Here is a 26,217-nt window from a genome sequence, read left to right as displayed (position 1 = left end):
GAATAAGGAAAATTGAAGCCTATGCTAAATATTTCTTGGGGAAAAAAAAAGTGTTTAGTAATTACCATGTCAGGTCCATTTCATGACGTTTGCTGTCTGTTATGTGAGCTGTATCTGCTTTTTCAAATGGAGGTGCTATAGACCACCCGAAGAACTAATTTTGGCTTTTTCTTCATTCTGTAAAGTTTGGATCAGACAGCATGAAAGTTGCTGCTGCTTCTACACTTTTCTTTGGATGCCATTATTATCTGACTGCTCTTGTTATGTGTTTTGAACTACAGAGTTCTTGCTTGCAACATTATCTAATGGCAACAAGTTACCCAGGGTAGTTTATGTGCGACAGGCAAAATACTTGCTTGTATTGATTTTTAAACTCACCTTTCCAAATGTAGGGCTGATTTAGGACTGTCCTGTTGTAATAAAGCAATAGCAATACTGAAAAAAATACATATTCCACAGTGTCATTTTTCCACCATATGCTACATTTCATTTATTTATCTATTTATCTATTTATTTATTTATTTATTGGAAAGGCAAAAATCTCTTCTAACAAATAATCAACCCTGTATTTCAGCTTGAATGACTCAGCCTTGGAGAACAACCACCATTTGGAGAATGATGCTTTTTCAGACAAGTCCGAGAGAGACAATGTAGAGGAATCAGAGAATGAAACGCATGAGAACAGCCGAAAGACGAATGAAAGCGAGAGCGATCAGTCAGAAATGCATGGAGAGGTCTCCCCAGGAGGGAAAGGGACGACTTATATTGAACAGATCTATGAAGAATTTGGGGAGGTAAATGGAAAAAAAAAAAATAATTTTAAGCCTTGTTCCTATTGAAATGTGTCTGGGTTCATGGTATCTGTCAAGCAGCCCTTTCTGCACAGTTAAAAACTTGCTCTATGAGTTCCAGTGTGGTTCAGATAAAGCAGTGCACAGCTTGCTGCAAAATTGTGTTGAATTATCACGTGCTCTAGTAATTCTGTATTATGGAGAGCGGCTCTGCTGCCAAGCTTTGGCGCGTTTCCAGGAGCAGCGAGCGCTTTAACCAGTTCCTGCATGAAAGAGCCACGGAGCGCTGGCACGACAGGGCTTCGCAGTGCCGKCAGGAGGGGGAATTGTTATTCCGAGCATGTACCTCCGCCAATTAGGCTGCTCAGTCCTTGCATGATACAAAATATGATACTTTCCTTTCCTCGTTATGCACAAAACATCCTTTTTGTGCGTCCTAATGGAGCGTTTGAGCCGCTTGATTCCTAAATGGCTGTTTCTTGTCAGGATGCGATTTCTCATGTCATTTAGCAGCAGGAGGGTGCACTTGTGTGCAAGATGCAAGAGTCTTTGTTAGCTGGTTGTCACTGTTAACACCCCAAGCGGCCCCAGAGCTGGGTGCTGGGTATGAAGCAGTTTGGGAGCAAAGCAGAGGCACCTCTCCTCTCAAATCCCATCCCAGACATGCAACTGGGACCAAACGGGATTCTGGATATAGCTGAGGAATTAAACAGCAGCAAAATAAAGGGGGACTTAATATCTAACAAAATGCTTCCAATTTTGAAATGGGTTTTTGTCATTTGAAATTTGTCCTAGGAATACTAACAGGGCAGACTGATACTGGGTGCTTGAATGAGCTTACCAGGCAGTACTGGTGTGTGGTGTGGTGGGAGGGTGAAGGGGAAGAAGCTCTCTGTGGTTTTAAATAAAAACATAAAGCAACCATATAAACTCAAAAGAAAGGAATACATTTCTGCTGTACAAAGTGTTGCTTTGTATAGCTTATTTTAAGCCTTCCCATAGTGTGATTGCTAAGGCAGAGGAAATATCCAGTTTTCAGAACTTGCAAGTTTTGAAATGAAAATTTTGTGGAAACCTTTGAAAAGTTTCCATGCATCCTTAGGTGTTTTATTAGACTTCTGGTGTTGATCAAATGCCTGGCCTCTCCTCCCCTGAGGTGCACAGATTGGACTAGTTGTCAAAATCTTATCCCAGCAGTGACAATAATGTAAGGAAAAGTGGGTTGTGTGTGATGATGGAGTTTGTTACCAGCGGTGGGCTGAGATGCATCAAGATAACCACATGACAGTTAATAAGGTACACGGTTGTCCAAAGCAAACTTCCCTTTTGTGAAAGCTTTTAGCTACAGCAGAGAAGAAGGGGTTATTGAAGGTAAGGTATTTGTGGGAAAAGCAAACCAGAAATGACTTGAAGTTGGTTTTCCTCCTGCCTCTTCTCTTTCTCTTACCATCCTTCCCTTCTGTGGTGATTCACTTCCGATATGACCTTGTACAGCAATTTCAAGATGGAATTAATTTGTATTTCCAGCACGTGCACACATGAAAACCTGGGTAAGTAATGAAGGTGACTGACCCGTACGTATTGTAAGCCCTAGTGGACTCTGTAGTGTTAAGGCCTGTAATATTTTTAAAATGTACCTGCAGAAAAGAGTGTCCTTGCTTCTGCATTGACCTTCCCTTTTCTCATCAGACAGGTGAGTCATCTCAGACAGAAACTGTCTCAGAGGAGAACAAGAGCCTGATGTGGATCCTGCTGAAGCAGCTGCGGCCAGGCATGGACCTGTCCCGCGTGGTGCTGCCCACCTTCATCCTGGAGCCCCGCTCGTTCCTGAACAAACTCTCCGACTACTACTACCACGCGGATCTGCTTTCCCAGTAAGCAGCACTCAGAGCACACCTGGCTGTCCATAAATTTCTTACTTGCACCAGAACACGTGGCAGTGTGAGTCTGGCACTGGTAGCTTGTACTCCTGAGAGGTTCCTGAGTAATCCAGAATAATATACAACAAATCAAGCCAGGCAGCAGCAGCCAGTGGGACCTTCTAAAGAGGGACTGCTGCCAGGATATGAGTATAGGGAGCAAGGAAAGCTCAGGATGTAGAAACTGATGGGGATTCAACTGGTTCCTGTGAGTGTTCGCAGCAGTGCTGTGCCACCTCCTGGTGTACCAGTGTACAGAGCCCTGAGGGACAGAGTGCAAACTGCAGAAGCCTTGTTGAGTGCTTCAGTCCCAGAAAGCAGTATCATTATTTGGCTTATAAATACATGGGAATCATATTCTAACACCCTTGGTCAGATGCACACTTCTAGGAGCACCAGAGTAGAAAACAGAAAATGTTACATTTGTAAATAGGACCATCTTTCTCAGTGGCATATGCATGGTATATTTTAAAGCCTATGTGGGCAGCACAAGTTGCTCATGTTTACCTAACTACCTCTGGATTATTTAAGAATTATAAGGTATTTTCAAGCTCTTTTTGTCCTATTTGTAACATACAAAATTCAGGAAATGACTCTTTTCAGTGCTGAGATCTCTGAAAGCTTGGAGAGGTGTGAAGGTTTTGTTAAATAAACTTCTTTGTGGTATGGATGCACCTTCTAAATGCGTTTTGTGAGAATTTATCCAGATAAGTTTTCAGAGCTGAGCGGGCTGGAAATGCAAGGAAACCTACTGTAACATTTACTTCCCGTGTCACCCTTGGGTGGGAGATTGGACAAGATGAGCTTGAGTCCCTTCTAGCCTAAATTATTCTGTGAAATCTCAGTGGGCTAAAAAGGGCCACGTAACACCAGCTTTGAAATCTTTAAACAAAGAGGAAATAAGAAGAGAGAGAATGAGATCAGTCTTGGATTTAGAGGGATAAGTATTATTGTATTGAACCACATTGTATTGTTCACTGTAACCAAACGCCAGTGTGAGTAGCAGTCCCACATTAACATACTCAAAAGTATTTCCCATCAAACCTGATAAACCCCAGGATGTTTACTAGGCTTTTTGCAGGAGTGCAGAGTGAGGAGTGTTAATTATCAGGAGCTTGCGTGCATGTTGCTTGATGTACATCACTAAGAAACTTTTTTTTTTTTGGCTGGCAGACACCTTTTTCACTGTTAGCAGCACAAAAGTTAATTTCAGTTTTGTACTGGTGAAAGACTTTTGAAATTAATGTCATAACGCTGGTATGAAATGAATGGGATGTGTGAATGGTATCAATATATAAAAGAAATTTAAATACACATTTTCTGTCCTGTCCTACAGGGCTGCCCTTGAAGAAGAGCCATACAGTCGAATTAAGCAAGTTTTGAGGTGGTATTTGTCTGGCTTCTATAAGAAGCCAAAGGTAAGAGCATGTATAAATTCAATACCCATTACATCCGGAAATCTTCTACTATAGTTGTGTATTTCCTTATTGCCTTTCCTTTGACTGTTTGCCTGTTCTATTGTTCCAAAGATTTTCCAGGTTACATTGTTTTAAAAGTTGTGTTTGATGCTGGGGTGGAATTAAAGCAGATAGTGGTAATCTTCATGTGTAAAAGTACTGATTAACTCAGAGCTTTGCAGTGGTCAGCTGGGAGGCAGAACTAATCATCAGCAAGTATTTATTCCTAGAATGCAAGATTGGTTGAAAGCAGGTCTCTTTTTCCGAGTTTCAAAATTGATAATACCATAGTGCCACATCAGTATGTACATGCTGTCTATAGTCACAGAAATAATGAAGCTTGGGCATCTCAAAGCAGAAATAGCAGGTGGATCCATGGCTCAGGTAAAGAGGTAAGACCAGGAGAATGTCCATAGTCACTTCTTTGGTTTGATTCTTGTAATTGACTTGGTGAAAAACATGAGAGATAAAAGTTCTGTATTGTTCTGTGACTACCTCTGTAAAGTTGGATTGCAGATCTTTGTTTTTAGCAGGTTTGGGTTGCTTTGTTTTTCAGGGAATAAAAAAGCCATACAACCCTATCCTGGGAGAGACATTCCGCTGCTGTTGGTTTCACCCTCAGACGAACAGCCACACATTTTACATAGCAGAACAGGCAAGTTGCTCGATTTGGGTGCCTCTGTTTGTAGAACTACTTTCCCCATCTCACCCCAGAAGAAGAGATTTGTGTAGCAACAGACAGAGTGGGACATGGAGTAAAGTAGCTGCTGTTTTCTTTTTTTTTTTTTYTTTTTTCTCTTTAGATTTACAAAGATTACTAATAACTTTGGCAGGGACTCAAGACTGGAAATGCAAGTCCTCCACATATAACGTTGATTTATTAGCCTCTTCAGTGAAGACTATTTCTCTGAATTATTATTGTCTGCTTATTGTTAATAAAACATTGCTGTGGTTTCTATTCCCTCTTTCAAAAAGGGCATAGACCACCTAAAAGAGTTATTATTAAACCTGCCATCCTGAAGGCTTATCTCCTATATTTGGAGATAAAAGGAGGGCAAAATTCACAAGTAAACTGGTCTGCCAAAATTTAGTTTGAGATTTACATAGCTAAGGGGATCTGAAAACTATGTGGATTTTGCTACATGAATTCTCTGGTTTTTTACTTCTTTTTTTCTACTTAATCAAAGGATTTATTTTATTTTATTTTATTTTATTTTATTTTATTATTATTTTATTATTATTTATTTATTTTCAAATGGTGTATCCCTTTCATTTATTCAGGTTCAGAGAGGTTATTCAGATAGCGCTAAAAAAACCCAAAATCTGCCGTGAACTGGCCTGTCATTTTTTGCCTAGAAGATTTGACATCTTCTAGGCATCTTCAGGCCTAAAGTGATCTCAAATATACAAGGGAAAGAAAGTGTGGGGTGGGGAAAAAGGGTCAAGCAGGAGTTCTGTTGCTCATGTTAGCTGTTCCGCTCTAACACTGAGATGAACAGTGTGAATGGAGCTCATAGGACCTTATTCAGTCATATGGCCTCCGTCTTGTGCTTTCCCAAGAGCCCCTTGGGGTTGTGTGTCCATCTGTCACTCTGCTTGGACCCTAAGGACTGCTCTTAATGACATATGGCTGTTTTTCATCTAGGTTTCTCACCACCCACCGGTGTCAGCCTTCCACGTCAGCAATAGGAAGGATGGGTTCTGCATCAGCGGCAGCATTCTGGCGAGGTCCAAGTTTTATGGTAAGACGTGAGGCATAGGTGTCTTCCAGGTGACAATTGTGACAATGGTTTTGTTGTGTTTTGCAACCATTCCTGAGCACGTTAAGGGTTCGGAGCAGAGAAATGCTTAGAACATTGACCATGAGGACACACTAACTGCTTGTCTGGGATCTCCTGTTGCTCCTTTACATTTCCACCATCTCAGTGGGAGATCATTTATAGAAAAAAATATCAGCTAGAAATCTTGAGGGCTTTGGAAACCTGGTTTTCAAAAAGCAAAAGTTCATGTGGATTTGTGGACACTTGATTGTCAGCCTACTTTGCATGTGCTCACAAATCAGAGAGATCTGATGATCCAGCTGACTTGTGCAGCAGTCTCTACATAAATGTGTTTGATTTACTGAGCTCTCAGATTTCTAGGAATGGAAACCTAGAGCTTTAAAATGTCCTCAAATTTGTTCGTCTCATTGTCCTGTAGGAGGAGAGCTACAGGCTCTTAAACAATGACCTTATTTAAAATAATGGGACTTTTTGTTGTTGTTAAGACAAATACTTCTTGAACAATATCCTCAGGTAGGAGTATTTTGCTGAAACATTTTTAAAGAGTCATTGCTATCCTTCTGGCAGTTTGATGTGTTATTTGGGATCATATGCCAGAAGTTGTGAGAACACGAGGAGGATATGGAAAACTTCTAAAGCCCTCCAGGTGCTCTCCTCATCCCACAAATGGCTCATTTCATCTACTGCCCTTTCCAGGATGGACTACATGCTGGAGCAAAGAAAGAGTCCTCCCATGCAGAGTCTATTAAAACTGCTGCCTCCAACAGTAAATGATTTACTCTGTCCTGAACTCTGAGCATTTCCTATCTTTTCTGTCACTAAAGACCTACATTTGAATGCAAATATAGAATAAGTAGAATAAGATGAGGAGGTAGAATAAGATGAGCAAGTAGAATAAGATGAGCAGCTGTGTAAATCATGCTCTTTAATATTTATGAATTTGTTCTTTTAAATCCTAGGAAACTCGCTTTCTGCATTGTTGGATGGGAAAGCAAAGCTTACATTTCTAAATAGGAGTGAAGATTACATCATTACTATGCCATATGCTCACTGTAAAGGTAAGTTATAACTATTCACTTAGGATGCCAGGAGCAAATAGAAAGAATAACATAGTGATACCTTACTATTTTTGTCCTGACTCTCTTACCTCCCAGACACCATGCACTGCAGATCCTGGTAGTTCTGGGAGGCGACTGCTTCATGAATGATTTGTAGGACACAGAAGGGGACTGGAAATGGTCACTGAAGTCTTTCTGATTTGCCCATGCAGAGCTGAGGACAGAATTAGGAAGTTAGTTTTAACACTATGTATAAACTAGAAAATACTCCATATATGTATTGCAGCTAAAGTGAAGATGGAAAAAATAAAAGTTCATTTTCAAACCTCTGAGGTTGTAAAGTTGTTTATGTTAACATAGAAATTGTGTAATATTTTCTGTTTTTCTGAGAGTAAAGGATTAAAAAGTCCTGATTTCTTCCTGATTTTTCTATTAATCTAATTGTGAATGAGCTGCCTCAGTGAGATTGATACTTAATATTGTGGGCAAGTACAGAATTGGCTTTGCTCTGAACATGCACTGAAGCCGACGGGATGGGCTGATTCACTGCTGTAACTCTGCGTTTCTCCTTAGCAAACTAAGCCCAGGTGGGATTTGAGCTGCAGTTGTAAAATGGTTCCTGCAGCAGTTCAGCACAGTTTGGGCTATTAATATTTTTTCACCTTCTCATGTTTTACCTGTCAGGTAATCTTTATGGAGCTGAGCTATCTGAAAACAGTAGTTTCCATAAATTGTGCCTCCTGGAAACTATTTACGTGCATAAATCTTTCTGTTGACTTTTTTTTTCCTTGCAAAAGTTTTTTTTCAGAAAATGGCAAGCACATGTAAAAAATAATCTCCTGCACAATTGCTAGTCCTCCTGATTCTGTCAGAAGAAAGTGTACTCAGTCTCATCACAACTCCCTTCTGCCCCATGAGAGAAGCAGCTGGGGCTGTTCATAAACAAGTGTAAATGAAGTTGCTGGGTGCAACTTCAGTTACTCTCCCTCTCTCACCATCACCATGGCACAGATGCCACCTGTCAAGCCCTTCCCTAGGTGGGCTAAAGAGCAGGGAAGGCGGATTTGGGAGAGGATTCTTGATGCCTAGGCTGGACAGACATTTCCTAGAAACTTTGTCCCCTGTCTTTTCAAAAAATTAAGCCACAAATTTTATAGCATGCCAGTGAGAGTCACTCTGAATTCAGAAAGCRGATGAATACCATTGAGGACCCTCTTAATTCTCTTTTTACCTCTTTCAGGAATTTTATATGGTACAATGACAATGGAGCTTGGAGGGAAAGTTACCATCGACTGTGAGAAAACTAATCACCGGGCAGAACTGGAATTCAAGCTAAAGGTAGGGTACATCTTTGGTGTTGCTCTCCTGTGCCTATATACCCTTGACTTGCAGAACTATCTGATGAACCCTGTATTTCTGAAGACTACAGGACCATGCTATTATGGTAGTCCAAGTGCCTCTTTTCAGGCAGCAGATTTGGAGTGATTGAGGTGCTGGAGAGCTGCACAATCATTGCCTCAGGCTGACTGGTTCATGTAGCAGCAATTCCTTCCCCTAGAGAGACTGGGCATTGCAAAATTCGTGGAATGCAGATAAAATGAAGGCAACTGTAAACATTGTTAAAGTTCTGTGTGATCAAACTTGGGAAAGAAAGCGGTGACCTGTAGCTTTTCTTGGACGGTTAAATTTTTTTTAAAAAAGCATACATTTCTGCTCTGCTCCAGCAAACAATTTCTTGCCTGTAAATTGAAACATGGAGAGCAGAGCCTGCAGGGGTTTATAGTTCTGGCCTTTGCTGACATAATGTGAGGTATTGCTGGATGCAGAGGAGAACTTAGCAAAACACYTTTTCTGGGGATATTTATCTTTATTTTCTTTTATTTGCCTTTCCAAAGAGAACTATTTTTCCATATGTCCCTCTCTGACATTTGCATACTCTTGTCTTTAAAGCCCATTCTTCCCATAGACATAACACGCTCCCCTGAGGGCAATTGAGTATTTCCCTGACTTCAGCCAGTGTCATCTCAAACCTACAAATATTTCAGAGCCTAAAATTCATGCCATTCTTTCCTGGCTCTTGCAGAGGTCCTTGTAGTTTAGCAGTGTGCTCTGCTTTGAGTGTTTCTTATTCACTGTTTTCAGTAGATTTTGTTACTATTTTGGATGTGTGCCAGTTCTCTGCTGGTTTGTGTATGAAACACAATGTGTTCTGTGTGATTTGTGTTTTGTTTGTTAAAAAAATAAAAAATAAAAAAAATAAAAATAAAATGTTCCTCTCCGCAGACTTATTAGAAAATGTGTGTGAAAATGTCTGTCTGAGCAGAGGGATTAGACTAGCTGATCTCTAGAGGTCCCTTCCAACCATTCTGCGATTCTGTGAAAATAGCAGCTATTATATCTGATGACATACTGCATGGCAGAAATGGAGAGGCTGGCCACTCCGTCGCTTCTGTTTCCTGTGTTTGGCAGGCAGGAGGTGAAGGAAATTTTCCGTTGTTCTGAGAATCTTTTCTGTGACTCTGGAAATACCCTTTTCTTTTTTCAATTGCTGCTGATGAGAGCACTTCAGGCTGGAGATTTAATGCAGATGCAGCTATCAGCAGTGCCAGGCTGCCGTGGCTGGCCTGGGAAAAAAGAAAAGTCATGAGATGCGTTCGTGCTGCTCCCCCTCTTTAGAGGAGGCTGCATGAACAGCTATGGGAGCTCCAGTGTCATTCTGGACAAGGGAAAGGACATTTCTGCTCTGCTCCAGCAAACAATTTCTTGCCTGTAAATTGAAACATGGAGAGCAGAGCCTGCAGGGGTTTATAGTTCTGGCCTTTGCTGACATAATGTGAGGTATTGCTGGATRTAGAGGAGAACTTAGCAAAACACTTGTATCCTGAAGCGTAGCTTTCAGTAAATGTATTTGCAGTGAGGGCCAGGTTTTGCAGTCCTGCATATAAATGCTAATGTCTCTTTCTTCACATGTCTTCTGCAAGTAATATCGGTATTGTAAACACACAGGAGGCAACAATGGCAGGTAGTTAAAATCCATGCTAAAGTTGATTCTGCCTTTCCCTAGAAACAGTGGAAATCAAGCAGGTTGCAGTTTTCTTCTCTCCTGCTGTGTCACTGTGTTTGGCTCCCTTCCAGTTCTCACTAGACAGATCATATTTTCTCTTTTTGTTTTGTTTTGTTTTTTCCTCCTCTGGCAGCCCTTCTTCGGTGGCAGCACAAGCATTAATCAAATCTCCGGGAAGATTAAGTCAGGAGAAGAAGTGCTAGCAAGCCTCGATGGCCACTGGGTAAGAACCAACAGTCGCAGTTGCTGACACTTGACAGTGATGGCATTTAAGTCCCTGTGATCTTATCCACCTTGAGTGCAATAACTCAAATAACAACTTGCACCTGCCTGGGCTGAAGCTGGAAGTGGTTGGGAGAGCTTCCATTGCAGCCAGTGGCTCTTTGTGAAGGTCCTAGATTTAAAGYGGGTGAAGATGGCAGTGGACAAACAAGGACAGGTTGTTGACCTTAAAGTGATTGTGAAAAACAGGACACTTCCTTCTGTCTTGTTGMATCCATTACGTAACTGTCCCAGGCACCAGGCTATCCACAGCAAACTCATGTGATAGAAGATTATATTCCTCTTCTCTTGAGGTAAAGAGCAGAGAGTCAGATGCCATGAGGTTATGTCCATAAGGAAAGCTCACAGCAGACACCAGACCTGTCAATGCTGTTACATGCCTAGCAGCCATGTGTGAAGAGCTCAAAGGCACACATAAGCTAAAGCCCAGTAGAAGTGAAGTTGCATGGTGAAGGACATAGCCTAGAGCTGTGGTTGGGAGCTCCTCGTAACCGGACTGGAGACTTAGGTATTTATCTCGTCTATATTTAGATATCTCCTTCTTGGTTATTGTTGTCTTGATGGAAGAAAAGAAAACAGCCCTGACCAAGTCCTCCTGTCACCATCAGCTTACATTGGGTTTGCATTTGCTAGAGCTAGTTTCTGCCTTATATTTCTGATTGTCACTAACTTTTTCACTTGGTTTCCGTTCTGAGGATGGAGAAGTGCACATAAATGAGCTGAAAAGCGGGAACACGGAAATATTCTGGAACCCGACAAGTGAGGTGCGACGGCAGAGGTTGAAGCGCCACATTGTGCTCTTTGAGGAGCAGACGGACTTCGAGTCAGAGAGGTAGGAAGCCCTGCAGACACCTCCCTGCTGCTTCCTCCCTGCGGACTGAGCAGAACTCTGTGGGCTCTTATTTCCCGGGGCATCCCTGGAAAGACTGTGACCTCACTTTGCTCACATATATAACCCTGCCGTTGTCCTGTTTTGTTATAGTCTTTTAATTTTGAGGTATTTCCTTGAAGTGACGTTCTGAAATAACCAGGTAGCTGGGTTGAGAAATGGTAGAGGCTGGTTTATRTCTGCTAAAATAATAACTCTTCCAGAACCCCAGAGAACATGAGTGTTTTGGCTTGAGCAGTGCAATAGTTTGAATCATATAACGAGATTTTGTGAGGGAACCTAATTAAACAATGTTTAAGCCTTCCTCATAACTTCAGCTGATCTTTCCAATACAGTGTGCTCTGAATTTATTAGGTGAATCCAGATTCACCTGATAATATAATCACTGTGCATGACTTAAGGAATGGAAGGAAGGACTTCATGGCACAGGGGCTTGCAGAGCAGCCCAGATCTAGCACCAGAGGAGCCAGTGCTTGGACAAGAACTGGAGCAATGTCATGTGGCACCCCATTCAAACCAGCCAATGCTGCTGTCTCACAAACACACTTATCCAATGCCAAAAAAATACACCTGAGCATTGAGTGTCATCTGGACAGCAGTGGGCATTAAGGGCATTAATGTCTAGGCAAGCACCATACCCTTTTGTAACACTACGTTTGGCACAAGATCAGAGCAGACTGGAGCACGTTTCTTCTTTAAATCTTCTGAAGAAGATTCTGTTAAAATAGGAGAAATACCAGTACTGAGGACAAAGGATTTCCATTTCTGTATTTAGCAGGGTACTGCCAGAGCAGACTCCCTTTGCTCGGTCAGAGGTTAGCAGTGACATATGTGTGGGGGTGAAGGAGGCAAAAGGAGACATTTTGGAGATCCCTAAGAGACRTGCCACCCAGCTTCATTATTATCTTGACAGTTACATGAATAAATTGCTGTCTAATCCAGGYTATGTCACTGTCTGAAGCACTTAGATCTGTCTGCAGTGCCAAAAATCGCCTGTTTACACCTACACTTGGCAGTCTTCAAAGTTCATGTGGGGCACATGCAGCCTTAATGGAGTCATTGGTGCCCATGATGTARTTTTATGTCTTCCCAGTCTCTGCTTCCAGAATTAGAAGAATGGCTCTTTATGCTGCTACATTATTTTCTCAGACTATTATTTTGAGTGTTTCATAACATACCAAGCTTTGTTTCTAGAAGAAAAGGTTCATTCACAAGAGAATGGGGGAAGTGATGTGTCAAATAGAACAGGAAAAATGTTTCTCTGCCTTCGGTTAATTATCTAAGAAATTGCTCCTTTGGACATATTAACTATGAAATCATTAGTATCCCTTTTAAATTAAGAGCTTCACAGGAGGCCCTGGATTAAATGCAGTAATGCATCAACCCATTAAAGGGAGAACTGGTGTTTTGTAGAGCTGTGAGTACTGGAGCAGGCTGGACTGCTGATGCTTATTCTAATTAGTAGACTAACAAGTAATGTAGTGATGTTTCGGAAGTGCTAGCTGCTAATCTCAAAAGTGTATCCGGTCTGATTTGAAGATTAAAGTGCTCTGGTTAGAGGAGCTATAGAGAAGACTGACACATTTTGGTCTTTATGGCTATAGTGAAAATGAGGTAATGATTTTCCTTCATAAAAGAGTCTCAGCGAGACATCATATGACAAATTAGTTGYCTTTTTGCACCAGAAAAAAAGTGTGAGTGAAAACTTTTGTACATRCTTGCAGCTCACAAGTACAAATGCACATCCAGCTATTGCAAGCTGAACTCGCTTCCTCTGGTTACTAATTGTGTGTGGAATAAAACATGCAGCTGCAAGCCTTGAACACAAATTCGCCTACTGGAGCTTCTCAGCTTTGAATGTAAAGGCTGGCTTTGAGGGATAGAGATTAGCAAAAAAGCATCTAAACATACATGATTGAAAGGGCCGGGAAGATAACAGATGCTACATTATACATCCATTGCCCCTCAACAGGCTACTCGCCTGAGTAAGCTGAGCAAAACTCCTCGCACTGGAGATTTTAATGAATATGGTAGGTGATGTTATCTAATGAAAAGGTCACCCTTTCTTTGATAGATTTGTACACACAGCATTCATCTTTACCATTCTCATAATCTTCAATTTACTAGTGAAAACTGAGGCTGACTAATCCTGTTACAATTCCTCTAGAGTATCAAGAGATGAGAAAAGCAGCTGCTAAGGTTYCAGGTGGCAAAATACTTTGCCTTTTTATGGCAGTTTCACTTGCTTCTGTGTTTACTTCTAGGCTTTGGCAGCATGTAACTAGTGCAATAAACAAAGGTGATCAGCACAAGGCAACGCAGGAAAAATTTGTGCTGGAAGAAGAGCAGAGAAACGCTGCCCGGGAGCGGAAGGAGAACGGCACAGAGTGGAAACCGCTGCTCTTCCAGCACGACGCTGTCACTAACGAATGGCGCTACAAATATGAGGAGTGAGTGGCAGGGTCGTGGGCTAGGAGCAGGCCTTGTTGTTTGAGACCACGTACAGCAAGCAAGGTTGCAGGCACAGCCTGCAGCCACTGTTCTCATGGCCAGGCTGTCCTGCCATTCCCCACACTGTGCCCAGAGTTTGCTCTTTGTGAGCTGCAGGGCGTTACTAGAAAATATACTCCTGATTCAATAAATAAATAAATAAATAAATAAATAAGGTGGGAATAGCTGGAAATGAGGGCATGGCGATGGCAGATCTGCAGTGCTTTTGATACAAATCCATTTTGCTGCCATGAGCAGCAAAACAGAACCGACAGTGTTGGTCTTCCTTGACATTACGGGTGAAGCCTCTGGGGACTGAATCACTCTCACTTTTTGGTGGGTGCTGTGTATGTAGTGAAATGTCATTGCACCACATGATGCTTTGGCTGAACCTCTTCTTGAGGGTTCGCCCTGGTGCATCTGGAACTGGTGCACTGCTCTTCACACATCTGGGGGAATTCTTGCTTTTCTGATTCTTTCCTTTGTTTTCCAAAGTTTAAGACCTTGGGATCCTTTGAATGACATTGCTCAATTTGAGAAGAACGGGATACTTCAGACCATGGAGCGACACTTATCCACAGGGATGTCAAACCACAAAATGACATGCATAAACAACCAAGTTACCCGGCACAAGGTAAAAAGCCTTTCAAGGGAAGTGTAACATCCTTTGCGACTGACTAGACGAGCTCTTTCCTGCAGCATTTTTATGCAAAGACACTGTAGGCTGAAAGGTTTGGTTTGGGGTGAATATGACTAACATCTCCAGAGTTGCACATACTTTTTTTTTTGACATGTCCTATCCTTTTTAGTATTTTTCTTCCCATTCTGTGTTAGTGTCGCTGACACTGGGTTCAGAATATGGCTGATGTGTTCAGTGTTTCCAGCGTAACAAGATGTGAGCAAAGTGTCAGAGTTCAAAACTAAGGGTCTGCAACTCAATTTTCAGGCCTTGTCATCTGCCTTTATTACTTACGTCCTTCTAGGTAGGACTTGTAACCTCTGTCCGTCCTTTCTGCTGAAGAGGGACRATGCTTTCACCTTTCACTGCATTCATCTTTGGAGCAATTTATGTCATTCATAAAATGCTTTGTAACCGTAGAACTGCTGAGCCAGTTAGATATAATCCCTACTACACTGAAGAACGCRTATCTTATTATGAGTGTAGACTTTTCTTTTGTAATAGCCAAAATGTGAACATCTCTGAAACAATGGGAAAGTTGCGGTTCAGAATTGGTTTTCAGACTCTCTGATAAGAAGTATTTGAGTGAATAGGTTTTGTTTGTCCATCCTAGAGGTAGGAAGAAACCTCACAAAAAGCATCAGGACTTGAAAAACAAGAGTTCTGTGATGCTTAAGTCATGTAGGAACCTGCTGAAAAAATTGGCCCTGAAAATCTTCCTTCTTCTGAAAATTTTGTTATGAATCTTTTTTCATCCTTTCTTATAAACCACTGGTGAATAAACAACTCAGGAGAATGACTATAAATTTCATCACCAGCATGCATCACTTAAAGCTAGGACAAGAATAACATGGATGGGTTTCCTAAAGATGTTACCGTTTGAGAAAATGCTTTTGTACAGGGCATATGTGTAAAATCCTTAACTAGCTGCCTGGAGGCTAAAGATTGTTGAGGAAGCGATCGGGTTGCACAGTCTCACAGATGTGAGGAATGTTCAACTTGACAGTGACCAAGTCTCCTTTAATGCTCACTTATCTAGAGGTCTGCCAAGGATTGCAGGCGCCGGAAAGCCAGTGATCAGCCATCCAACCACAGCCAGAACACAGAGAGCAGTTGTTCAACGCCCGAGTCTGTGCAGGAGTTGTCAGATGATGACGGCAAGTATTTGGGTATCACCTTTAATGCACTTAGTCCTGGAATCTGGACACCACCCAGCTGGTTAATACTGAGGGCATGTAGTCCATAGACGAATGCAGAGGAAGTTCTGCTTTTATATTTCTTTTGCTCACCTCTCCTGCTCTTTTTTTCTCATGCTCTCCGTGTCAACAAGGGCTTCTCAGCTCCTGGCCCAAGTACGTCAGAAAAACATGCACTGAAATTCCAGCAGTCAGATAGGAAGCAGACCTAGTTTCTCACTCCCTTTTCTCAGCTTTTGTTGGGGGTGACCTTGATTATTTCTGAGATGAGGACAGGTGTTAGCACAGCATTCCCCATAGCAAGGGAGCGTGCTGGGTTTTCTGCCAAAAAAAAAAAAAAAAAAAAAAAAAAAAGGAAGTTTCYTGACAGCAGAGAGGTGGCCCTGAGCCGGTGTCACCAGACCCTTTCCACTGACCTCCATATCCAGAGTGGAGGATCCTGTCCTCCGTCTCCCTCTTCCCTGCTTTCTCCTGAAGGAGTCCTCCTTGGTTTGTCACACAGTCAGGGGAGAGCCTTGGTGAGCCTGGTAGGTGTTTCACTATTGCCAGCAGAGATAGTAATGCAAAACATGATGTTCTTCATTACTTTGATGCAGGGTTTGAAAGTTTGTGCACTCAGTGTGGGAAAGAGATGAATCACTTGAAGGAAATACATTCGGCTGTCTTATCCCTGCAGAAAGCCCAACAGGACATACACAGGTAACCGTTTTTCCCCACCAAAGCCTGATCATAATGGGTTAGAAATAACCTGTGTCTGCAATGGCCTCTGAATTGACTGGGTACAATTAGCAACTGTGTCACGAGGTTACATAACACATCGGAAACACAAAGCCAGCGCCCRGTGATGAAATCCCTTCATGGCGTAAAAAGCACAGTGAGAACCGTGACACTTCCAGCTGCAGGAGTTTGGAGGGGCTGGACAAGGTGCTGGCTATCAATCTCTGCAAGGCAAGAAAGCACAGGTTTCTCTCATTATCAGGCATTGAGTCTGTTACAAATTTGTCTGCTGAGCTGCAGCCCTGGGCTCATGCCTGCAAAGCAGTAGCATTCACACTTTCGATTTAAATCACCAACTGTTGCCACCGCAGCATTGGAGAGAAGCCAAGTGGTGTTCACTCCTGGTTAATGAAATACTGGCAAATGCTGAGGTGCCAGGATCCCTGCCTGTGTGCAAACCCTGGGGCTCTGGGTGCACACACGCGAGTGCATGCACGCCTGTCCCTGGCACGCAAATAAGCCTATTGTTTTCTCTTGCAGAAACCTCAGTTCTCTGAACAAAAAATCCTTCCACAGGAAGGGCTCTTCTGGAAGCTTCCTTCTGGACTCTCGCTGCTGGTTTCTCCTGTGCATCTTTCTCACATGCCAACTGTTCATTAATTATGTCCTCAAATAAAAGCACTACGTTTGGCAGCAATAACGATTCCTGGCTGCAGGAGGGGGGGCCACTCGCACAAGGAGCCCGGCGAGGCACCAAAGCACTTTAGAACCAACGCGGCGGAGGTGGAAGCAAGTTGTAAAACAAGGTGAAAAGGGACCTAGGAACCTGCAACACTTTGTTCCTCTGGATTACGTCATTTTTGCCTTTTACATGTACATCTTCAAGGACCTCTTAACCTGTATGGGCCTTAATGCTGAAGCCAAATGTAGCTTTAATTGTGCAATTTGTTTCTATGTCTTGTCATTTTCTGATGCAATTAATAATTACCCACCAGTATTGATACCCCAAAAATAGTAAACACCCCAGCATTTTGGCAGGGTCACACAGGTCTGTTTTATATGACTTAGGGAATGCAGCTGGGGAGCTGTAAAAAAAAGTTCRTGGTGCCTGTCCAGCTGCATTTAATTAGGGGAGGTAGCAACACTTGGTCCAAAAAATTCACCCCCTGCGTATTAGACCAYGATTTGTTTTGTCAGCACACACAGAACGGGACCTCCGAATGTGTTTTGTTTTCCATTCCACAAGAACTGTAAATATGCACGATTTCCTAGAGCTGTTCTTCTTTAGGAAACGGGAAGTATTTGGTAAAAGCTCCTTGTTCTTTTACAGAGCTGATTCATGTCCTGGACCAGGCCAACGGAGTGAAATGTCGGACATGCCTGTTTGTAAAACCTGGTTCCATATTCTTATTGTTATTATTTGCTATATGGCTGTTTTGTAATATCACACACTAGCACTTGAGAGAGGAATCACTGCCCTAAAATAGATGACAAGAGTGGGAGCAAGTGGAGGTGTATGTATGTTCGATCATAGGCACGTTTATCGTCAAAGGTCAGGAAGGAAGAAGGGTTTTGCCACTGCATTGTTCAACTCTGTTAATAGTCTTCCTATTTTACAACTTTTTTTAAAGATCTGCAATATTTTATGTAGACAGCAGACAATACTAAGCCTTTCTTTTCTGGCCTGAAGTAGTTCCAAGTGGTAAGTACTGCTATATATACAGCCTTAAAATACTTAGTGGTGGTGCCAGTCCGGGCTAACTTTCAATGTAAATGTTTCCAAATTTTTAACTACATTCCTTGTCATATTCCCCAATTAGGGGAAACCTGTTTGTGCTTGATATGTTGAAATAAAACTACACACAACTTTCACTGACAGTTTATCTGTGACATTATTTTTGTGTTGGAACTTAGATTAGTATTTTGAAGCATTTTGCAAGCTGTCAACTGTTAGGCCATGACAAAGGAAAACAATAGGAAAAGACATGCAAGAGCTTCAGACAGAGACCCCAATTTAGATCAGCACTAGTGTTATGTCTTTTAAGTGTAGTGACTTCAGCAAAATAGAAAGCAAAGTGCTTGGCTTGATTTTGAGGCTTGATTTTGTACATAAATTTGCAGACTTGTCTTTAATCGAGTTACCTCCTTAGTATTAGGGCTTTCTATAGTGAATAGGTAATCAGATGGGGAGAAAAGCGCAACTCTCTAACATGGTAAGATAGGGTAGGAACCAGCATCTGGAGGTTTGAGTAAGAAATAAGTAAAAAATAAGTGAAAAATAAAAATAATAATACTATTAAAAAAAAAGTTTCAGGAAAACAAAAGATTCAGCATCTGTGACATACTCAATTGAAGTGGGATCCTTTGGGGAGGATGTTATCCTAATCGCTCATTTTTGGGACAGGCTAACCTCTGCTATATGCAGTGTAAAACTGTGACAACAGATCCCTCAAAAGAAACATTTGAAGTATCTGCCTGGCTATACAAAGTCACCTAGGAATCTTGAAAATGTTTGCTCCTCATGTGCAACACAGGTTCTAATTTCCTGTCTAAGTTGTCTCACTTTAAATGTTCGGCATTGTTCAACAAGTCAGCACATCTCTGGCTGCTGTGAGCAGGGTCTGCCTCTTCACGCAGGTTTCCTTGTGGGATGCTCTATTAGAGGTAGTGATAGGACCTTTCCTTCTCTGTATGGGTATTTTAGATTTCCTGCCACAAATACATTCCAGGTTTAGAAGGTAATTATTTTAAAAAAAAGGGGGGGGGGGGCAATATTGAACAAGAAGGCACTAGCCAAGGAAATGCTTGAAACACCCTGTGTTGCTTCCATTTTACTGGGCAATATGCACCCACCGGGGTTTCGCTGCAACTTGTTCCTGCAGTCAAGTAAAACAAATGTTTTTATTACTAGAAGCGTGGCTGGATAAATGAAACTATTACCTACATAAACTAATTACATATCATCAGCAGAGGAGTCTCCAACATCTACAGATGATTTAAAAATAAACCAGACACAAAACARAAAAAGGCCATTCATCCTTGTGCCTGAATTTTGAAGGCAATTTCAACACCTGGACATGACTGTTCTATGTGTAGGGGGTGGGGAGGGGGAAAGCATTTTACAGGATCCCAGAGTGGTTGAGGTTGGAAGGGACCTGTAGAGATCACCTAGAGATCACAAACCCACTTGCACAAGCAGGGTCACATATAGCACATTGCACAGGATCCCATACGGGAGGATTTTGAAGCATGGGCAGCAGCGCGGTTACTTTTGTAGCAACGAGAGCACGTGTGGAAAAAAATAAAAGAGTTGGGAGTCCTTTTAAGGAAAAAGAAAGAGAGGGAGAAATCCCCTGCTATGCCGGCCAGCCTGTGGGGAGATTCCCCGCCCCTCTCGTGGGCCGCGAGCGGCGGGGCAGGTGTGGCCGATAAAGCGCGGCTGCGGCGCCGCCCGGGCAGCGCCAGCGGCGGCGGCAGCGGCGGCGGCAGCGGCGCGGGCCGGGCAGGGCCATGGGCGCGCGCGCGGCGCTCCGGCCGCTCCTGGCCGCGGTGAGTGCGGGACCGGGCATGGGCATGGGCACGGCACCGGGAGCGGCGCGGCGGTGGCAGCGGGTCCTTTTCGGGCAGCGCTTTTCTTCCTGCGCTCCCTATTCCCGTTCCCTGTGCGGGAGTTCAGAGCTCTCCCAGGCCGGAGCCTGAAAGGGGAGGAAAGTCCAGGCGAGGCAGGAGCCCCGTGGAGAGCGGGGAGGGAGCGGGGCTGCCATTCTCGCAGCGGGACAGCTCCTTCGAGCTTGCGTAGCGGCAGCCCCAACCGCCGTGTTTTTATTTATTTTCTTCTCCCTCGTGAAAATTACAAGTAGGGGAACTAATTTTTCAATGGCATCCCAATTATCCGACCGTCAGAGTTGCGGCTTAGGGAACTACGCAGTTCCAGGGAAAGGCTCCCGGGCGGCAGGAGGGCGGCGAGCACCCACGTGGATCTCTGCCTGGCCCTTCCCTGCCGAGAGCGCTTGGGCGCTGCTCTCTCATTGATCTTTGCTCCTTGCTCCGTTTCCCCCGCGCCTGGCTGCGCGGGTCTGTCCGATATAAGGCGCTCGGCGGCTGTGGTAGGTGGGAGCCGGCACCGCTTCCTGGCCGTCCCGGGAATGTGGACAGGCCGATCCTACAGGGCCACTTCCTGCTCGGTTTTCTTTAGTTGCTTTTTAGTTCGTTTGTTCTATTTTGTTTCTCTAACTTAATGCTGTTGTGGTTACAGTAACTTATTTTTGCTGTTTAACGCCAGCAATTAATGTTCCCTGCAGGCTGTTGAGTGCTTATCTTGCTGGAGAAAGAAGTGTTGACCCTTCCATATTTTATTTAAAAAAAAAAAAAAAAGCAAGAAGAGTGAGGCTGCCCTGCTTGCACAAGGCAGAAACTTCACTTCCTAGCAGTGCCCCGATGTTTGCTTGCAATCTGTTATTAATGGGGGTTGGGGAAGAGAATGATGTTAGAACAAGTAGAGGTGGGAGTTGGTAGCTTCCTAAAATTATTTTGCTGGACCTCTTAAACTGCATCTCACCGATCTAACCTGTCCTTTGACAGTAATTGCTTCTGTGATGAGTACTTAGCAGAAATTAGTTTGGGTTTCCTTTGTGGCTTCCCGTGAACATGCGAGTGTTTCCAAGTCTTTGCAGGAACATCTCCCTGAGATGGTATCATGTTGGGGAAAGATGATTCACAGAAAGTGCTTGTCTGTCTCTGTAGGTTATGTTGTTGACGATCCTTGGAAGCAGAGCGAATGAGTGTGATCAAGGAGAATATTCGTATGAAGGTTACTGCTGCAAATCTTGTCCAGCAGGTAGGACTTCAGGCAGATACATTCTCATAAGGGTTTGGGATGTTTTTTTTGTGAGTGTGTGTCTTCTAGTTTTGGTGTTCTTGTTTTTTATGCTGAATGTGGTGAAAGTTGAWCTTTTTCTTAAGGTAGTGCTGACTTTCTAATGCTCTCTTTTGAAGTGATGCAATAGGGAGATGACGGGAAGAGGCCTTAGCCTGCCCACTGCCAAGGATGAAGGGTTCAGAACTGATTTGTAAAGGCAGTGAACATTAAGAGCAGGCCCTGAGGAGTCCTCGTATTTCTGAATGGGCATTTAAAAGTGGAAGCAGAGTTGAGTGAACTTGGATCAAAACTATTTATGTTGTAACAGCCTGTTATGCTCCTTCATGTGTTAAATGATAGCTTGATGCTGCTGCTGGTTCTTCTCTTTGACAGGTTATTATGTTGCTCAGCACTGCAGTGCTTCACACTTGAGAGCAATTTGTGCCCCTTGCATTGAGGGAGAAGACTATACTGCTCATCCAAATGGCTTGGAGAGATGTCTGCCATGCAAGCAGTGCAAAGATGGTACTGAACACAACATTGTTGACATTAGAACCTGTACACCTTGCTTRATTTGGAAGCCTTATGTTTTTTGGGTTTTTTTTGACTTAAATTTTCTTTGTAGATCAGGTAACTTTGAGGACCTGCACTCTGACGCGTGATACTGAATGTCAATGCAAAGAAGGGTACTTCTGCCCTGTTGAGGGCTGTGAAATGTGTCAGAAATGTAGTACAAAGTAAGTGTAATAATGAATGTAAGCATCTTAAATATGCAAACTGGGACCCAATCCCTTTCAATACCTAACATGTTATTTACTTGGGAATAATTCTCTTAAAGCCAATAGATWTAATGCATTATTCATGCATTTAAGTTTTGTGTTTTAGAGTACACAAGTTTGAGGCTTAGAAAGGTATGGATTTTGTTAGCATTATATTTGTGGCTTGTTGCTGTATGCTTACACATTAGTCACGTTTGTCTTTGRTAGCTTTTTTCACATATACACATGAATGAGCTTTCGGTAGCAGCAGCCAACCTGAAATTTTGAGGTAGAAACACCTGTTAAAAGGAATGCTTGAGTAATGCAACTATCCATTTTTCTCCTTCCTGTCCCTCAAAGTAGAGACTAACATATATATATATAGTGGTTTTCTTTTAAAAAAGAAACACCTGCTTTGCTGCTACTTAATCTTGTAGTATCTTAAGTTGTCTGAAGGTGCTCTTCTAACAAGATATTATTTTATGCATATTTTATTTGTATCTATTCAGCTAAACCTGAAAACAGGCCTGAGCAGAATTGCATGGCTGTTTTAGAAATGTAATGAACAGTCTTATCTGCTTCAGGTGCCCAGAAGGAAAAGAAATTGTCCAGAACTGCAATGCTACGATGGACCTGGAATGTAGCTTACCTGGTCAAGGTAACTGCCGCTCGATGTGGTCTGCTTGGTCCCTTTCTTCCAGTGAATGACAAAGAAGCAGCCTGTAAAAGAGAGGCTTGAGTTGTTAAGACKTATTTAAAGAGCTTCTATTTTCCAATCTGGAAGTCCTTTACTAAAGAGAAGTTACTAAAGGGACTATAGTGATAAACTAATCTACTATATTAAGTTTTGTTACAAGCAAGACTTTTGCCTTGCTGCAAAATGTGTTGACAGTTACCAAAGCTGTAYTGAGTGATACTACTTAAAGTTATAGATGGTAAAATGGTTTCTTCCATGTGTCGTGTYAGTCTGAGAAGTATCGCACAAAGAAGTATCCCACTCTGATGGGTAGCCTCTCTCAGACTACAGGAGCAGAAAGTTGGATTACTGATATCTTGGCATGTGAAGCCAACTTTTGTTTCCTTTCTTTACTGTCTGTTTATTCTGAAAGCCTTGTAGTAATTGTACTGCAGTGCTATACAGAGTCCCTAACTGCTGCTGGGACAGTAGTTTGCAATGTGAACTAGTACTTGCATGTTCAGGCTGACTAACATTCATAAGGACTTTCCTGGGACAGAAGCTAGCTAGGTTGTTACAGTAGTGCTGAATATAGTCCTAACTCTGGTCCTGGAGGGCAACCTATCATTCTTGCACTTCAGAATACTTGTGGACTGCTTGTGTGATTCAAACATTTTTATTCTTCTTTCTCTTGCAGGAAATTCATTTTTTATTTGGGCTATTATATTTGTTACTGTTTGTTTCATTTTGATGCTGCTCTGTTTTGTATCTAGAAAGCTGAAGAGTGATAAAGGTAACTGTCTTGAGTATCTATAAATTTTCCAAACTAGACAAGACATGCCCTGAGACTAAGGGGAAGAATATTTTCTTTCAATTACTATATAGTAGATTACTTTCCAACTAATTTTGTTAGACAAGAATATTGAAAATAGTTCTTTTTGAAAATATATTCTGTTCAAAACTTGGCCTATTAACTATGCTGCTCTAAAAGCAATGTAAAACTAGGCACAAGTGGCAATACCTAATGAATGCATTAAGGATTAGGGATTCTTTCTTTGTGGGGGTGTGGCGATGTGTAAAAAGCTGAACAGCCTCTTGAGGTTTGTTTTATTAAGTAGAACCACTTATTTGCCTTCTGTATGAAGGACTAATGTTTGAATGTCATTAATGGAAACTGACAACAATACAGTTGTAATACAGTTTAAGGAAACTACACTGATTGCATTAAAACTTGCATTAAAACTTGCACTTGATTCATGTTGTAAAACTCGTACAAATTCAGTTAGATGTAATTTTCTGCAGTTTCTTTAAGTTAGTGATACATGTATTTTATTTTTCAGCCACTTCAATAAATAAAGATGCAGTGAAAGGTCTGGTAAGTATATAAYGATACCAGAGGCTATGATTTCCATAGGGCTAGATGTTAGCAAGAGCCTAACGTATTAATTAGTTGCATGTATCCACTGCAGCTGACCTTTCCAGCACATTCTCACAAACACTCCAGTGCCTGTGGCCAGAATATTTTGAGTGTGGTAAAAATTAGCCTAAGTGCTAGCTCTTATCTCAAACCATCTCCAAATGATAACTTTATCCAAGTATCCAAGAGGACCTCTTAGCTACTCTTTTCCCCCTCCCTCCCCTTCCAAGCCACTGATGAGGACCTTGCCTTCTTTCTGTCCAGGCTGTCCCATAGGATGATCAGTAGTTTCCCCAGCAGGTTGAGGTTCTGGGCTCAACACATGCCAGTTCAGGAGTGTGTCCCTGGAAAAGGTTTACYGAGCTAGGCTTGGTTGCTGGAATGTGTTCTCATTTAAAGCTAATGTGTCACTTGCCTTCTGTAACAGAAGACAGTTTTCAAACTAACTTTAATTCTAAAATCTACCCACAGCATGAAAAGCTTTGCTTATCAGTGACTTACTGCTACTCTTTTTTTAAGCTTTTCTATCTAGAAGTAGTCCTAATAGTACAACAAGGTAGAAATAATTTCTCCTGACCATAAGACAAACATTCTGGTGTTATGTATATCTTTTTCTTGTTGCTAGTCTTGCCTTTGTTTTAAGAGTTTAATAAGACTCTCAAAAAGCATTTGGATTCCTCTCTAGGCACACAGTACATTTTTCCCTGCTTTGTCCCATATCCAACACGAGTCCTACTTGCTCTATGCAGAGCTGTTGTCTAACTTGTTAGTTAGACATTTTAGTTAAAATGTCATTTTGGTTATTTCAAAAATATTTCAAGATTGAAAGRAAACTATTTTTTCTGTCTAAAAACATCACCTTAAACTCTTCTCTCTTTTTTTTGAAGGTCCATAAGTGGCTCAGATATCTGAATAACCCATCGGGTTTTGTTGAGTTATGCCTTCCCCTACATTCTGGCCAGATTTGCAGCGCTTTGTATATTCGTAAAAGTTGATGAAGGAATGTGACAGAAAACATGATCAAAACATTGTGGTATAGGAATAGGCAAATATTACATCTCTTTATTTTTGAATAAAACTTGAGTAGATGAATGTAGTCACAAATCAGTAAATAGAGACACTTATCTCTGAAAGAGTTGTCCCAAGCCTGAGTTACAATATCTGCACTAAARGAGTATTCATGCTATCCTGTTTCAAGAGAAGTGTTTGTTAAGGAGAATTACATAGATTCAGGCCTGAGACCAGCTTTTGGGCACCAGYGCACTGCCCTTTCCAAAGAAGTACCTGTGAATTTCCACTGCTGTAGAATACAGACTAATTCCTTCCAAAATGGAGCAGAAATAGAGCATGGTCATGTAATAAATATTCAGTAACTAGGTTACATATTTACAAACTATGTTATATAAGTAAGAGCAACTTGACTAACCTGTTTCCACCCTTAAAGAGAAAGGGGATTCAATGAAAATGCTGTACAGCTGCCTGGGTGATGAGTGGGGTGGCTATTCTCCGAGGCATGCCTMCGTATGCTGTCAGTTGCGTAGTGGTCACATGCAGGTCACTGGCCCTAAACAAACAGAAAGAAATCACCCTGGCTTGCATTGATGGGAGGCGGGGGAATTGCACCTTAACAAATARAGGCTGGACAGAAGAAAATCAATACTGATGCTTACTTTCCACCTTCAAAAAAACTTAAAAAGTTGCAATTTCAAGTAGTTCTGCAGAAGTATCAAGGCCTGCACAGTATAGTGATGCTGTTCTTGAGGGGCCGCCATCTATTTGCCTCAGGTTAAGTTACACCCTGTGGCGTAAGCCTGTTTGATGCACTGACAATTCCAAAAGTTGTTTCGCTTCCATCTCCTTTTTTTCTCCCTGATGGAAGGTACCTAATAGGCATAGGTGTTTACTAGCTTCTTTTGATTGATTGATTTTTTTGATTGTAGGGGAAAAATATAATCTGGGGAGACAGGAAAAAAATCTAGTACATTTGTATAAAGCTGATATGATAGATGAGCTCAGCAAAAACTTTCAGAAGCCCCTATCGCCATTAGCAGCCTGCGAGTTCAGCTTGAGGGCACTATACAATAGTATCTCTTCTGCTTCCAAAGGAGTCTCTATCCTCTATATTTGGAAAGGAACAAGCACTAAACTAATTACCACCACAGAAGATATTGCTAATGGTTTCCTT

The 26,217-nt window shown here is 42.1% G+C and overlaps 2 protein-coding genes across 5 annotated transcripts in view; both read left to right on the top strand.

The window, feature by feature from the left end:
• OSBPL5 (oxysterol binding protein like 5) overlaps positions 1-18,107 on the top strand; it is a 56,800-nt gene extending 38,693 nt beyond the window's left edge. Inside the window, exons 9-22 of one of the 2 annotated variants that reach the window (XM_026036777.1) lie at positions 575-794; positions 2,481-2,665; positions 4,047-4,128; positions 4,724-4,822; positions 5,813-5,909; positions 6,908-7,006; positions 8,247-8,344; positions 10,204-10,293; positions 11,048-11,184; positions 13,506-13,691; positions 14,227-14,365; positions 15,450-15,567; positions 16,203-16,305; positions 16,864-18,107. In XM_026036777.1, the coding sequence (XP_025892562.1) occupies positions 575-794; positions 2,481-2,665; positions 4,047-4,128; positions 4,724-4,822; positions 5,813-5,909; positions 6,908-7,006; positions 8,247-8,344; positions 10,204-10,293; positions 11,048-11,184; positions 13,506-13,691; positions 14,227-14,365; positions 15,450-15,567; positions 16,203-16,305; positions 16,864-16,999 (1,789 nt within the window). In that variant the 3' untranslated portion in view covers positions 17,000-18,107. Of the gene's footprint in view, positions 1-574; positions 795-2,480; positions 2,666-4,046; positions 4,129-4,723; positions 4,823-5,812; positions 5,910-6,907; positions 7,007-8,246; positions 8,345-10,203; positions 10,294-11,047; positions 11,185-13,505; positions 13,692-14,226; positions 14,366-15,449; positions 15,580-16,202; positions 16,306-16,863 lie in introns of both variants that reach the window. The other variant, XM_026036776.1, reaches the window with a different exon arrangement.
• Positions 18,108-19,832: 1,725 nt separating this feature from the next.
• Positions 19,833-26,217, top strand: part of CARS (cysteinyl-tRNA synthetase) — a 47,044-nt gene continuing 40,659 nt past the window's right edge. For 2 of the 3 annotated variants that reach the window (XM_026036765.1, XM_026036764.1), the window contains exons 1-7: positions 19,833-19,872; positions 21,067-21,160; positions 21,575-21,706; positions 21,807-21,918; positions 22,524-22,597; positions 23,313-23,408; positions 23,956-23,990. In XM_026036765.1, the coding sequence (XP_025892550.1) occupies positions 19,834-19,872; positions 21,067-21,160; positions 21,575-21,706; positions 21,807-21,918; positions 22,524-22,597; positions 23,313-23,408; positions 23,956-23,990 (582 nt within the window). In that variant the 5' untranslated portion in view covers position 19,833. Of the gene's footprint in view, positions 19,873-20,155; positions 20,180-21,066; positions 21,161-21,574; positions 21,707-21,806; positions 21,919-22,523; positions 22,598-23,312; positions 23,409-23,955; positions 23,991-26,217 lie in introns of those variants that run through there. The other variant, XM_026036766.1, reaches the window with a different exon arrangement.

Source organism: Nothoprocta perdicaria, unplaced genomic scaffold, assembly GCF_003342845.1.
Source record: "Nothoprocta perdicaria isolate Ctin4 unplaced genomic scaffold, notPer1 scaffold_186, whole genome shotgun sequence".
NCBI classification, from domain to species: Eukaryota; Metazoa; Chordata; class Aves; order Tinamiformes; family Tinamidae; genus Nothoprocta; species Nothoprocta perdicaria.
The sequence above is the reverse complement of the archived record's forward strand: the minus strand, read 5'-3'. Positions and strand labels throughout refer to the sequence as shown.